Source organism: Staurois parvus, unplaced genomic scaffold (assembly GCF_062004578.1).
Source record: "Staurois parvus isolate SC_StPar_1 unplaced genomic scaffold, SC_StPar_1.0 ptg000097l, whole genome shotgun sequence".
NCBI lineage: Eukaryota > Metazoa > Chordata > Amphibia > Anura > Ranidae > Staurois > Staurois parvus.
Window position 1 is genome coordinate 7,736,010 of NW_028317893.1, and position 15,578 is coordinate 7,751,587.

Here is a 15,578-nt window from a genome sequence, read left to right on the forward strand (position 1 = left end):
GGATCCATTCACCTGCTCTTGCCTGCATGTCATATTTTGACATGCAGCTACATGTGACTGAGTCTGGACAGCCGCTACATCTGCATCCACCTCCATAGGCTGCCTGCATGCAGCTTTGTGAAGATGCAGGCGCAATAACAAAGGGAGTCTGCATGCAAGACGTGTATCAGTATCATCTGTATGAAACCTTATCTTTTCCCCCACTATGGCCAGGATAGCAGATAGTGACAAAAGAAACTGGAAATTACATTATACACGTCACTTCTGAGTTCTTTGCTGCTAGAGGAGATCAGAGAACCAATGTTCGCTGACCTCCCACCCCTCTACTTGGTGACACCCATCATGTGGGTCATGGGGGGACAGGAACTCATGGAGGGGCACAATTCCAGGGGTCACAGAAACAACCGTCCAATAACTTTCAGCAGAAAGTTAGCTTGTGGAGTGTACACAGCTGGGAGTGTGTGTAAAACCCCCCTGCTGCCACCGGTGTATGACATATTGCAGTAACAGTAAAAGGGTTAAAATACCTAAAGTGGTCGAAAAGGCTGAAGGTAAAAAGTCTTCTGTGTGCAGCAGTGCCCCCAGCCCTCAATACTTACCTGAGCCTCATTGCAATCCAGCGATGTGAACAACAGCCTCATCTGTCCTGAGTCTCTGCCTCCTCATTGGCTGAGACAGCAAGCTGGAGCCATTGGCTCCTACTGCTGTCAATCACAGCCAATCAGCCAATGAGGAGAGAGAGGGGGCAAGACCAAGCCATGGCTCTGTGTTTGAATGGATACATGGAACAGCGGGTGCCCCCATAGCAAACTGCTCGCTGTGGGGGCACCGACAGGAGGGAGGGGCCAGGAGAGCCTGCAGGGGACCCGAGAAGAGGAGGATTCAGGCTGCTCTGTGCAAAAACTGCTGCACACAGTAAGTATAGCATGCTTGTTATCCCCCCCCCAAAAAAAGGAACTTTTAGAATCAATTTTTACCTGCAGTTTTTTTTAAGTTGGGGTCAGGGTGTCTTTAAGAATATATGAAACATTGCAGAAAATAAGTGATTTTGCATAACATGAGAGAAGAATGATCTTCACATACAGTAAGTAGTTTAGATTTACAGTAGCACAGATTTTAAGAGAGCAAATTGGAGTGGCACACAACAAATGCCTGGCAAGAATAAAATGAAAGAAGAAAGTTGCAAAAGATAAAGTTAATTATATGATTGGCAAATCCCTTGTGTAAAGGGAAGTGGGTGTAAAGAACAGCGAATGTTCTGTATAATGAATAAGTCAGAGTTCAATATATAGAGAAAAGCATACTTTCATAATTGAGAAAGTTTATAAGTAACCAAGCAAAAATAACTTGATCCAGGGTTCAAATCCAGTGTATGTTAGAGGGCATTGATAGCTAGATATGTAACTGTATTCTTCATGTTGTAAAATAAAAACTGGTTAAATATATTCTTCCAAAGCCAATTAAATTGAAGTGTAATTGTATACCTTATATCCCAACATTTTCTCAGCTTACTATTGAGTGTAAGCGGAATTAAACCCTAAACCAAAAAATTATTTAATTTCAGCTCACCGGTACATGTGGAGGCTGCATTTGATTTTTTAAGCATTTTATTCCTTAATTTTTAGCTGGTGATCTGTCCAGTAAGTCTGTTATTTTTCAACTTACTTAAACAGATCAAGCTGTCCAGCAAAAGTGGCATTTAGAGGGTTGAGACAAACCATTTAACACTGGCAGGGGTGCTTACAATGATCAGCTTTTTTCATTTATGTAAAACCTTTATCCCAAAGTGAAAAACTGTTACTTTGCTGTAACTGCTTATAAAGTGTTAGTTGGCATTTAGCTTTAACTTGTTAGTCAAGTCCATCTAAATATTTTAGTCTAAAAATACGCTCTTCCCAGACAGACAATGCAGCTTACCAAATGTATCTTTTTCACTGCTTCATCCAGAATGCAGACACCTTAAAACAGGAAATGTGTGACTGGATGGATCACTGGGTGAAATAAAGGAGAAGAAAAGCCTAAAGAAGAAAACGAATGCAGCCTGCACATCTAAGGAAATACTGCAATATATTAAATTTTTATTTTTGGTTTTAATACCACTTTTACCACTTGACCTCTGAAAGATTTACCCCCTTCATGACCAGGCCATTTTTTGCTTTTTAGCACTGTGTTATTTTAACTGACAATTGCATGGTTATGCGATACTGTACACAAATGTAATTTAGATAAATGTTTTTGCACAAATACAGCTTTCTTTTTTTATTTGTTGTGCTATAAATGAAAAAAAAAATCAATATTTTTTACATTCTGCTAAAAAACATATCCAATAAAAAAAACTTTAAAAATCTAATTTCTTCATAAATTTAGGCCAATATGTATTCTGCTAGATATTTTTGGTAAAAAAAAAATCCCAGTAAGGGTATATTGATTGGTTTGCGTGAAAGCTATAGTGTCCGTAAACTATGATATATATATTTTTTATTTTTTTTATTTATGTATGTATTTATTATTTTATACTATTAATGGCAATGATCAGCAACTTAGAGCAGGACTGTGATAGTATGGCGGCCAATTTGACACTATTATTATTATTTTACAGGATTTATATAGCGCCAACAATTTGCGCAGCGCTTTACAAAATGAAGGCAGACATTACAGTTACAATACAATTTGGTACAAGAGGAAACGGAGGGCCCTGCTCATTAGAGCTTATAATCTAGGACACTAACTGACACTTTTAACACTTTGTGGGAACCAGCGACACTAATACAGTGATCAGTGATTAAAATATACACTTTCACTATACTAACAACACTGGCTGGGAAGCATCTAGAAGCCATAAACATCTAGGACGATCAATGGGTTAAATGTGTGCCTAACCAGTGTTTATGTGTGTAGTGTGAGGTGCTTTCACTAAGGGATGTGCCAGTTTTTATTCCCAGCACATACCAGCACATCCCCACTGACAGGACAGAGCTTTGTATTTTTTATATTGACAGAGCTCTGCCCTGTCTTCCTCCTCACTGATCAACGGGTGCCGCCAGTCAATCATTGGCCAGCACCTGCTGATCGGCTTCTGCTGTGACTAATCATAGCACAGCCACCCTACCCGGAAGTGCCGGATCACGTACTAGATAGATGATCCAGTACAGATCTGCTTTGCCATTGTGCACCTATGGGAAGTGGTCAGCAAGTGGTTAATGTGTACCTAAACCTTTTTAAAATTTGTTTTAGACAGATTGGAGAATAGTTGAAATCCCTGTGAGTTTATTTTGTCCCTCTGTGTCCCATTGAGGATAATTCTTTTCACTTCTTGTTCCAGATATGCAAAAAAGAGTAAGAGCAAATCTCTGTAAAGGAGGGGAATTCCCTTTTTAGTTGTTACTGAGCGGGTGTTTGCATTGGAACATTTCCCCTGGTTTCTTGCAACAATGACTGCTATAACATTTGGAATGTTCCATCATTTTCAGTCTTGGTAATAACAGTCATACAATTAAAAAAAAAAAAAAAAAAAAATAATATATGCAGCTCTCATCTACAGAGGTAACCAAAATATAAAAGCAACATAACAAATATGTCACAATGTAGAAATGAATACCATGCTCTAATGAAGACCCACAAAATTAATTATGATAAAATAAATAATCAAAAATCAAATTCAGTCTAAATCCCAAATGTTTCCATACGGGAAAGAATTCTAAACTACATTTGTGTTCATGCACGATCCTCTAAAAATGTGGAAAATGAGTCACAATCCTCACTCGATCCTCCGCACTCTAAAAGTGGTACTAAGTAGACAAGAGGTGGACTGACCATTTGGAAACTTGGGCACTGCCCGAGGGCCCGTGGTCAGTACGGGGCCCCATGAGATGCCCCTGGTACCTTTTTCATAGACTTTTTTGAGTTTGGGCAAGGACACAGGGGCCCCATGATCCCCTATTGCCCAGGGGCCCCATGAGTTGTCAGTCTGCTCCTGAAATAGACCTCCACACTGTGTGCAATATATACGCTCCTGTAAAAAAATGTAGCAAATAAGTCTCGATCCTCTGCTTCAAACGTGGTGTTAAATAGACCTCCACCCACAACTCCACACTGTGTGCAATATATCTACTCACCAAGGTTAGGACCTCTAGATTATAGGAAGTCATACAAGCTCATGTTTACCAACACCATACACTGACCAATCTAAGGACTTCAGCCTTAAGCCGTCCTCAAACTACCCCAGCTGATGCAAAGACAATATATAACTTTTTTCCTTAAGTGCAGGCAAAGAGAGAAAACAGACCTGATCTAAATGTTCTCTGCTTAGATTTATTGAAATAAAGGCTTAATAGACAAACAGTAGCATAAAAGCAGGCTTCAGTGAGGTTTCTCTCATTGAAGCCTGCTTTTATTCTACTGCTTGCGAGTATGTCTATTAAGCGTTCATTTCAATAAATCTAAGCAGAGAACATTTAGAGCAGGTTGGTTTTCTCTCTTTGTCTGCACTTGAGGAAAAAAGTACTTCCTTAGTGTTGGCTGGGGTTGTCTGAGGACAGTGTAGGAGTGGAGTACTTAGATTGGCCAGTGTATGGTGTTGTTGAACATGGACTCTTGTGGCCTCCTTTAAGTTATAGGTCCCAACCTTTGTGAGCATATAGATTGCACAGAATGGAGCTCTGGGTGAAGGTTTAATTAGTACTATGTTTGGAGCACAGAGAATTGATACTACCCACATGAAAGAAAAATATATTTAAAAAAATATTCTTATATACTGTATGTTTAAATGCATTTTTTGAGTACAAAATATATGAAAAATAGTTCCCTTAGGAAGTGACCTCTGTAAGCTTCACTTTGCCTCAAGGCCACAGTCCTGAATGGAATGCTGCATGGGTCTGGTGACTGGCTATGTGCCCTTTTGCCAGAGTCTCGTAACTGACTGGGTACCCTAACGCTGAGGTCTGAAAGCTGGCTGGGTTAAACAGGTCAGATCCTTGAGGAGGTGCAACATTTGGAGCTTACAATTCCATAATGCAGCAAATGTCCCAATGCTGGGATTGCAAAAGCAACCTGAAAGCTTAACACTGGAGTTCCTGGTCCATACAGATACCCTAATGCCAGGGTGTTCCATCTCAAATGGACCTTCCACATCTGGGTTTATAGAAACTGCTCTGCATTTTAACAGCCACACAGGTATAACCAAGGCATAGCTTATCCTTACCATGTCCCCTAATGCACCTGGGATCGCAGAGAGGCTAGGTTGGACAAGTTTCAAATGGAACTCTGCTTTTCCCCAGAAGACTTCTGCTACTGGGGCTGTAAAAACGAGTACAGCTCTCATATTCAAAGTGGGTATCGGGACCACTTGGCGTTGGTGCTACAGAAGCAAATGGCTACAAAACTAACTTAGGACAGGCAACAATAGGGATCTGAGACCAAACAGGCATCCCAAACAATGGAAGCAGCAGGTGGGAGTTTAACCTTCATACTAGAGTCCAGCTGGGCAGCCGGAAAGGAATCAGCAAAATCCAACAACTAGCCAGAAGGCAGCAGGCCATCACAGGCTGGCTGGAGAGTGGGCAGTGAATCATCAATGTCTAGCTGGGCAGCGGACAATTGATCATAAGCAGGCAGCATGGAAGTGGACTTGACCCCAGCAGCAGACAGCATGGAGGTGCAGTGGACCCCATCATCAGGCAGCATGGGGGCAGACTGTGCTTAACCAGCAGGCAGTATGGAGATGGACTGGACCTCATCAGCAGGCAATATGGAGGTGAACTGGATTCTATTGGTAGACAACATAGAGACAGACTGGATCCCATCAGCAGTCAAGGAAGCAGACTGCACCCGATCAGCAGGCAATATGTTGGTGCAGTGAACCCCATCAGCAGGCAGCATAGAAGTGGACTAGACCCCATCAGCAGGCAGCAAGGCATGTGACAACTCAGAAGTTTCAGTTTCATCAGCAGTGGGAGCTGAACCTTCATAATAGAGTCTGGCTGGGCAGCAGGCAGTGGATCATCACAGGCTGGTTGGCTGGACAGTGGGCAGTGAATCATCAGAGGCTAGCTGGGCAGTGGACAATGGATCATCAGCAGGCAGCATGGAAGCAGATTGGACCCCATCAGCAGGCAGCATGAAGGTGGACTGGACTACATCAGTAGGTAGCATGGAGGCTGACTGGACCCTTATCAGCAGGCAGCATGGAGGTGGAATGGACCCCATGAGCAGTCAGCAAGGAATTGGACTGGACCTCATCAGCAAGCAGCACGGAGGTGCAGTGGACCTCATCAGCAGGCATGGAGTCAGAAACTGGCTGAAAATTGGTTGAGGCATCAGATGGTAGTAGCAGAATTGTATGGGTGGGAAAATACTTGTGTTTTTTTTATTTTTTTTGTTTAGATGCTGGAGTCCTGCTAGTGGTTACATGGTGCTGACCAGATAGTGCTGCATGAGGGAAACTAGTAACAATAGTAGGGAACATACAAAAAAAGGAAGCTGAAGCAGAGGAAGATTTCTGAGAGGTTGCCATGGGTAACAAGGCTGTAGGGGGAGCCCTTAGTTGGTTAAATGCAGGTGAAGTGCAGTTAATGGAAACAGGATATTGGTATAAAGGAGGTAAAGAACATTTAGTATTAGTTGTTGTAAGCGTAATGAAGGCAGAGATTCTTGACATTTAGAGGCAGATCTAAATTGGTGAGAATCAACTGTTAGGATAATATCCCTGTCGAAGTTTGGAGCAGAAGCTGAACAAAGTTATAGTTCCATTATCTGACTATTGAAAGCACATCAGTAACACAAAGTCAGGGAATGTCTGAACGATTAATTTAGTCAGCTATATCGATCATTTAATTGATCAATGAACAACAGTGCCTCCAATACATAAATAATTTATGCAAAAGTTGACTTAATTAACTTTTCAAGAGTTATTCTGCTCATGCAGAAATTCTTTGAATATGTTTAGGCATTCTCATGTTTATTTCTTTTGTTTGTATTGGTATGACACAAAAACCCAAAAATGGACTGGACAAAATTATTGGCACCTTCTCAAAATTGTAAGACATTATTGCATTCCAAGCTTGTGATGCTCCTGTAATTTGTAATTAAACTCACCTATATCAATTAACAGGTGCTGTCAATATAGAAATCACACATACAACCAGTTAAAATGGTGAAAAATGGACTCAGCCTTTCTGTCCTGTGTCTGTGTGTGCCACATGGAGCACGGAGAAGAGAAAGAGCAGCAAAGAATTGTCTGAGGAATTGAGAACAAAAAAATGTGTAAAAGCATGAACAATCTCAAGGTTACAAGTCTATCTCCAGAGATCTTAATGTTCCTGTGTCTACTGTGTGCAACATTGCCAAGAAGTTTAGCTAATGGCACTGTAGCTAATCTTCTTGGGAAGTGGACGAAAGAGAACAATTGATCAAAGATTGCAACGAAGGATTGTTCGAATGGTGGATAAAAATCTTGATCAACTTCCAGACAAATTCAAGCTGACCTTCAGACATAGGATACAACTGTGTCAGCTCGCACTATACGTTGCCATCTGAATGAAAAGGGACGCTATGGTAGGAGACCCAGGAGAACCCCACTGCTGACATAGAAACATAAAAAGGCCAGAATGGAGTTTGCCAAAACTTACCTGAGGAAGTCAAAATCCTTTTGGGAAAATGTGCTGTGGCCAGACGAAACAAAATTACAGCTTTTTGGTAAAGACCATCATTTTACTGTTTTCAGAAAAAGAAACTGAGGCCTTTAAAGAAAAGAATACAGTCCCTACAGTCAAACAAGTTTCACTGATGGTTTGGGGTTGCTTTGCTGCTTCAGATCTGGATCTCTTGACCATTTGCATAGCATTATGAAATCTGAAGACTACCAAAGAATAGGTCAAGTAGGACCCTCTGGCTATTTCAAGTGATTCATCACCCAAATGAAGTTTCTTCTGGAACAGAGCATTGTTGGTATATAGTCATGGAGTCCCCCTTTCAGCTTCTGTTGTTGGATTTTTATTTAGAAAGTTTAGGTAGACAATCCCACATGGCTGTAGCCCATATCTCACTATTTTACACTAATGACCTATAGGCAAAACATTTCCTAATTCAACCTCTAGGTGGCAATATTGTATCATACATGCCATAGATCATATGTCAAAAGGGCAAGCTATTGTTGACCATTACCTATACAGCTGTTTGACAAATGATGACCAGAACACCTGTAAAAACAATAGAAGAAGCTAAAAATATGTACAGTATGTTTCCCAGTTGATTTTATCAAAGGACAGCATGTGCAAACATTCCAAGGACATCTGTTTGATAAGTGTTCACTCAAAGAACACTTGAACAAACAACAGACTAATGTTATATGTAAGCCTGATTAAATTACAAAGTATATATATATATATATATATATATATATATATATATATATATACACTGTATATATATATATATATAAATATATACATATATATATCTCAAAACGCAACATAGCAACATAACTGAGTGACCAAAAATCTAACTAACTATAATACAATATATACAGACAAAAGAGGAGCATGGATTGTCAAGAAACAATCAGGAAGGGGAACCAGGACTTGGAATCAGGAACAAGGGGAGCATGTACAAGGCAGCAGGGTACAAGGTACAGATACAGGAGCAGGATTTATGCTCAGGTTAAATCAGCAAGCATAATCTAGCTATCAGCACTGAAGCACCATAGAATTGTGGGGGAACGACTAAATACACTCCCAGCATCCAGCATCAGATGGAGACTGATTACTGGCATTTGTTGGCTATTGGGAGACATGCGTTTGTGGACAATGGAAATACAGTCTTCTGCACTGGATGTTTTCCCGCTAGCGAGCCTCATGCACCCCCTCCCCCCCTGCGGTGAGCAGCCGCATGATCTGTGACAGCTGGGTCCACTAGAAACAGCAGATCACCGATCACAGTACTGGGTTTCTGTGACTTGCCCAGGTACCATGTGATTGCTTTGACCAATCACAGAAATCACATGATCACAAGTAAACAACTGTCATGAATGGCTTTCATTCATGATAGCATTACTTACTGTTGTGATATCTGTGATTGGTCACAGTGATCACATGGCACAGGGCCAAACACAGTGGGATAGGGGGGTATTTGTGCTGACCTGACATTTTAGGGCCTCAAAAAATTATATAGACTGTCAGTACATCAGGATTTATCAGTTTTCAGATAAATATACATACCATAGTTTGTAGACTATAACTTTCACACAGACTAAATAAAACTACAATGATCTGAGTTATTTTTACCAAAGAAATGTAGCAGAAAATATCTTGGTCTAAATTTATGAGTAAAGAATATTTATTTGCAAAAGTTTATAAAAGAAGCTAAGAAATTGTTTATATAGCAAACAATAAAAACCCAGTGGTGACTAAAAATCCCACTAAAAGAAAGATCTATCAGTCTCAAAAAATGATAGAAATTTCATTTGGGTACAGAGTGGCATGATCTAGTCATTCAAGATATGACAGTGCTGAAAACTGAAAAATGGCCTAGGCAGGAAGGAGGTGAAAGTGTCCAGTATTGAAATGGTTAATGATCACTGGGCTTTTTATTTTTTACTGTAAAAAGAAAAATATAGACCAAACATTAAACATAGCAAATAAGAATTTCAGGACAATATGAAATCCCCTAAAATGTTTTCCTTTTGGAAAGTAAGCCCCTGTTAAATATCGTGACACTTATATTATTTAAGTGTCTGTCTTTAGGCGTTTGAGGTAAAGTGTTCTAGTGCCAGGCTGATTTAAAACAGTGTGACTTTTTTTTAATTCACACTTGGCATCAAAAATGAATACAAAAGATAAAATAAAATACAGAGTAAAATATAACAAAAGTTGTAGATTATGGAAAAAGAAATAAGCTTTGGAGAAATGTCTAATCTCTTGCCTGGTCTATGACAAGTGTTTCAGTCTTGGCAAGGAAGACAACAGGTGTATCAAGGCTTTGCAGGCCTTAAAAATGTCAGTGCGTGTCAGCTGTATAATGTCTTGATGTATGAGTGTGAGTGAGTGTATGTGTGTATGTCAGTGTGTGTGTCTCTAAGGCACATCTTATATATATTTTACCAGACCAACCCACTAAACAGTTATTTCCTAATTCAGTGTGAGCTAAATGAGTAAACCCTTTTTTGTACTTCTTCTAAACTTATACTCTTAGTGTCCATATATGTAAACCTTCTAAACTTATATTCTTAGTGTGACGTTATCTTCAAACCTCTTAGACGACAGAAATACATGATACTGTCATATGATATACAATGGCTTCACATATCTTTAGAAAGAGGCAATGTTCACATAAATGCATATAACCAACAATAATTGATACTAAACTTATCACACACTATTCCTAACTAATAAATTGATTATATGAAATAATTATCCAACTAACTATATTATAGATTAGACATGATTTTCTTTATAAAAGACATATCCTTTCTTTTCTTTACTGCATACCAATATCTTTTTTTTTACATTCCGATTGCTATTCTTAAGACTAAGCTTATGACCTGCTGACCTCTTAGACATGAATATACCATGGTTCATCTTTAACACCTGTTTTCAAAGCCATCATACACACGCAAAGTTAAAATGTACTAGCTCAATGACTTTGGTGTCATTTTGAAGGATATGAAAAGATACAGACGTCTGTTTATGGTGAATTAATTTCTTACAATATTCCCCCTAAATATAATTTATCATATAATATTATATATACATTCATACTTCATTCATGGCCCAACTATACACGCTCTGAATCAGTTGTTCCAGATGCACCATTTTCTATAACCAGGTCAGTTAGGTCAGAGGTAACCTTCCTTCTAATAATACCTGACAGGATTTTTTCACCTTCTTTCATTTGTTTCTTAATCAATTTGTAAAATTGTTTCATTCTAATCATAATACAGATTTGAAATAAAATACATAAAATCATAATAATAAATTTAATAATTAATGGGTGTAATAATATATTTCCAACAGCTGCTGTTACTGAAGTTTTTCCCCACATTGATACAGTATTTTTAAATTTTGACCACCATGAACGACCTGAAAATTCAGACCAATCATGTTCTATCTCTAGTAGATTTCCTTGTTCATGCTTAAATATTATTTCTGCTTTCTGAAGTTCTTCAGACAAAGCAATTAATAATCCCTTATCCTTTTGTATGATCTCTGCCCATTCCTTCCATGGAAACTCATCTACTTGAGATATATCATATTGTATAGGTAGAACACTCACATTTTTCATAAGTATATTAGTTAAATTTACTCTAATTCCATTTAAACTAATTCCTGTAAGATCTCCTTCTATACAATACAAGCCTCGACTCAGGATATCTGTATGTGTGCAGGATAGGAAGAAAGCTTTAACTGTTTCAGTGTCTGTCATGACTTGAAAACAGACTTTCCTCTTTCCTACAACAGTGACTAGGTCAAATGAAGTTTTTACTTTTTCTATTCTTGCTGTACATAATGAATGATTATGAAAACAAGAGTGAAAAATACTTTTGTCCTGATTAGGCAAACATATTACTTTTGATTGAAAATGTAAACAAGAGGATAACTCTAATTGTTCTGGTTCAGATGTATTAGTATCCAAAGCAAAATCTACAAACTGTAATTGATAATATAGCAACTGAGTATTACTAACTGGCAATCCTAAGACTGTAACTGGAACTAACATTTGTTCTTTCCCAGCAATGGGAATCATTGAGGTACCAAAGCATTCATGTTGATTACATCCTACCCATTTATTTATCCATAAATCTGTATGATTTTTTGCAAATACATATTCATTAGGTAAACTTTGCAAAAGACTTAGAGGAGTTATTCCACTTTGGAATGCTTGTGCAATTATTTTAAAATTGGTAGAATACTCTGTCTGTATTTCTAGACATGTTCTGGCTATGTGGGAATGTTGTTCTCTGTCCATTAAATTCAAAGTAACATCTTGTAAGTGGACTACAGCTGGGCCTATAACCGTAGCTGTCTTCATTAACATATTTTCTAATATTTGATTTACATTTCTTTGAACTTTAATACTTTTACTACCCACTAAGCCCGCTGTTTCCAGATCAGACTTTAATGTATTAATATCCATACTATTGGTAATACTTCCAATAGTACCAACCCCTCCTAGAATTCCTTCTACGAAACCTCGTTTATTCCTATTGTTATTTTTATTATTAGCTCCAAACCATTTATCCATACCCAATTCCATATTAATTAAGTATTCTTGGCATTGAGGATACTTTGATGAAATTTTCCATTCAGAAACATTAAATTTCCAAAGTATAATCACAAAATGTCCTTCTCTTAAGAGATGTCTGGGTTGGAAATGATTAATTTGAAATGGACTAGAAGGAATAAATTTTTCATCAGTACACTTAATGTTCTTAGGAGATGAAATTATAACATTTGCAGTATCACATTTCATTGGATTATTTTCTAATGATATTCAGCATTCATATATGCCTCTGTCATTAAGATTTGGACTACTGTGTTGATAAATAAAGTTATTGTTAGTCCAATCTACATTTCCAAGATTACTCTTACGAATTATATTAGTAGAGCTATGGAAAAGACTACCCAAAAATTTACCATTTCTTTTCCAAGTTAATAGGGAATTTTGAGGTAAATATATTTGTGTAGTACATATCAAATTTAAATCATCCTTTCCTTCTATAATTTTAACAGCTTGAGGAGATACTTTTATATCTGGAATAATCAAGTCTACAATTGAAATAGTTACTCTCACTTTAACGTGAGCTGAACCTCTTGTTATTTGAAAATCCCATACTCTAATTACATATCCTTCTTCATCTCCTGTAATTTTTAAGTGTTCAGGATCCATAAACTGTAAATAATATTGGGTCAAAAACCAAATATCTGTTTTGGATCCTCCTACAGAAGAAGAACCTACTCTATCTCCAGTTACATCGCCAGTCCAAATTGTAGACTCATTTCCTTTTAAAACTATAGACCAGAATCCCATCTCAGTTAAATTACATTCATATGTACCAGTTTTATTATTATGTACATATGATCCTTGCATTTTTGTAAACTTTGTTTTAGATTCTATTCTAGCTTGTATTTCAATAGAGTTACTATGAAGAAAATAAAATTGCATACAACAAGTAGCTCCATGACCTATACAAGCAAGTCCATACAAGTCTACGGCTGTGTCAATGTCACTGTATCTTGGAAAATGTCTCTTGTTTCTGGATAAAGGCAATTCTCTTTTATGCAGGGTTTCAGACTTGTTCTTCTCTGCTAGGCTGGAAAAAGTCATATAAGTTTTTAGGAATAAAAATGTCATTAATGAGAAAAGGAGTCCTGTGATGACGAATTTTCTCCTTTTAATGTTCTTTCTTTCTTTCCAATTTTCTGATGTTGTCAGTATTTCTTTTTGGAGTTTGATGTTCCTCCATATTTGATTATCAGATGTCATTTCTGCAAAAGAAATGCAGTATCATTATCTTGGCATAAACAGCTTGCATTGATCAGTGTGAACCCATATTTTTTGTTGTCTCCGTGCATTTTTAACAGAATTGAGAGGTCTTTGGACTTGTATCATTACACCAAGTGTGTCCAAAATTTCAAAAGGACCTTCCCAATTACTTTGCCACGGCCCACTTTTTCTAAATGTTTTAATCATGACTTGTCCACCTTTCTCAAATTTTGAGGAGTGTGGAGGGATCATTTTCTGCATGTGAGCAGCTGCATGTGGCAAAATGGCGTTTAGATTGTCTTGCAACATCTGTAACCATTTGGTTTTCTCAATTGCTTCTTTCTGCGGAGTTGACAAAAAACACAGTTCATGTGGAAAAACAAGCGGCATTTTTCTACCTGTCATTAGTTCAAATGGACTGTATTGTGTAGATGAAGATGTTGTACTTCTGATACTCATCAGAACAAAAGGCACGGCATCTACCCATGTATGTCCTTTGTCTAACAACATTTTAGCAATTCTGGATTTGATAGTCCTGTTCATTTTTTCCACAATACCTGCAGATTGCGGATGGTATGGAACATGAAATCTTTGCTGGATTCCCAAAATTTTACACATTGCCTGCATTACTTTACCTGTGAAATGAGTTCCACGATCTGAACTGATGTCAATTGGGATCCCCAAGTTGGAAAAACATGATTAATTAACATTCTTGCAGTTGTTAGTGCATCGTCTGTGCGTACAGGTAAAATCTCAACCCATTTTGAGAAAACATCAACAATTATGAGAGCATATTTGAAACCATTTTTTCCTGTTGGTAATGGTCCTATATAGTCAAGTTGTAATGTGGACCATGGACCATTAGCTGGAGGAGTTCTTTGTAAAGGAGGTTTCTGTCCTTTTGGCCTGGGGTTCACTTGAGCACAAATAAGACAAGATTGAATTACATTGTCTGCAGTCTCATCCATTTTTTCCCAGAAAAATTTCTCTTTGAGAATCTCTAACAATCTCTGCTTACCTACATGGCCTAAACTTTCATGATTGTATTTTGTGAACTCCACTTGTAAATGTTTTGGTATGACAGGATGCAGAACCCTGTTACAGTCATGAAACAAAATCTCGTTTTCAAAAACAAAGGAAGATTCTGTATCAACCTGAGAAGCAGAAAGGGACGGGTCCTTTTTCTGTTCTTCTGCAAATGAGGGGATCTGTGTATCTGTTTTTCTGACTGTGTTTACTGAAACTAATTCAGATGGAGTCTCTGACTGTTCATTAACAGCTGCTTCTTTTGCTAATGTGTCAGCTATCATATTTCCTATGCTCAGTTCATCATTGTCTTTCCTATGCGCTGGTACTTTAACAATTGCATAGGCACAAGGGTTTATCCCTGCTAGTGCAAAAATTGACTCTAGTATTTCTCTGTGTGCTAAAGCTTTGTTTGAAGCATCTACAAAACCTCGTCTTTTCCAAATTGGAAGATAATCAGTAAGAGAACGTACAACATATGAACTGTCACTATAAATCACTAGTGGACCTTGATTCTCTTCTTTGTCTACAGTTAACACTGTCTCAATGGCTATCAGTTCTGCTTTTTGTGCTGAAAAGTGTCCTGGAAGTCTGTGTTGTATGGCATATCCTCTCTTTGGAAACCAGATTGCATAACCTGAAAAATACTCCCCTGAGACACAATAACGTGAACCATCCACAAACACAGGTTCATCAGTCTTCTCTGCTTCTTTGCGAAACAGAGGAGAGTGAGTGTCTTGGACTTCACATGAACACTCATGTTCTGATCCATTATATTCCATCAATTGAGGGAGTACATATTTGGCATTATGTTCAACCTGGATCTGTTTGGGTGATAAAGCCAACAACCATTGTGAAAATCTTTGATTGGAAACACCTGGGATGTTTTTTTCAAGGAGAAATTTCAGGGTGGAATGAGGTGTTTGTAAGATAATTTTGTTGAATCCTACAATGTGCTCAGTTGCTTTTACTGCATAGTGAACTCCTACCAATTGTTTAACACATGTGTCAAAACCTTTCTCAACAGGTGTTAAAAGCCTAGAGAAATATGCTAGGATCCTCCAATTTCCCCCTTG

General features: G+C 38.0%; 1 protein-coding gene across 1 annotated transcript; it reads right to left on the reverse strand.

The window, feature by feature from the left end:
- Positions 1 to 9,552: 9,552 nt before the first annotated feature.
- LOC149467912 (uncharacterized) lies at positions 9,553 to 13,736 on the reverse strand. Its single transcript, XM_089671065.1, is given in 1 exon segment — positions 9,553 to 13,736. A coding segment is annotated over 1 exon segment (2,709 nt). The 5' UTR covers positions 13,477 to 13,736; the 3' UTR covers positions 9,553 to 10,767.
- Positions 13,737 to 15,578: the final 1,842 nt, after the last annotated feature.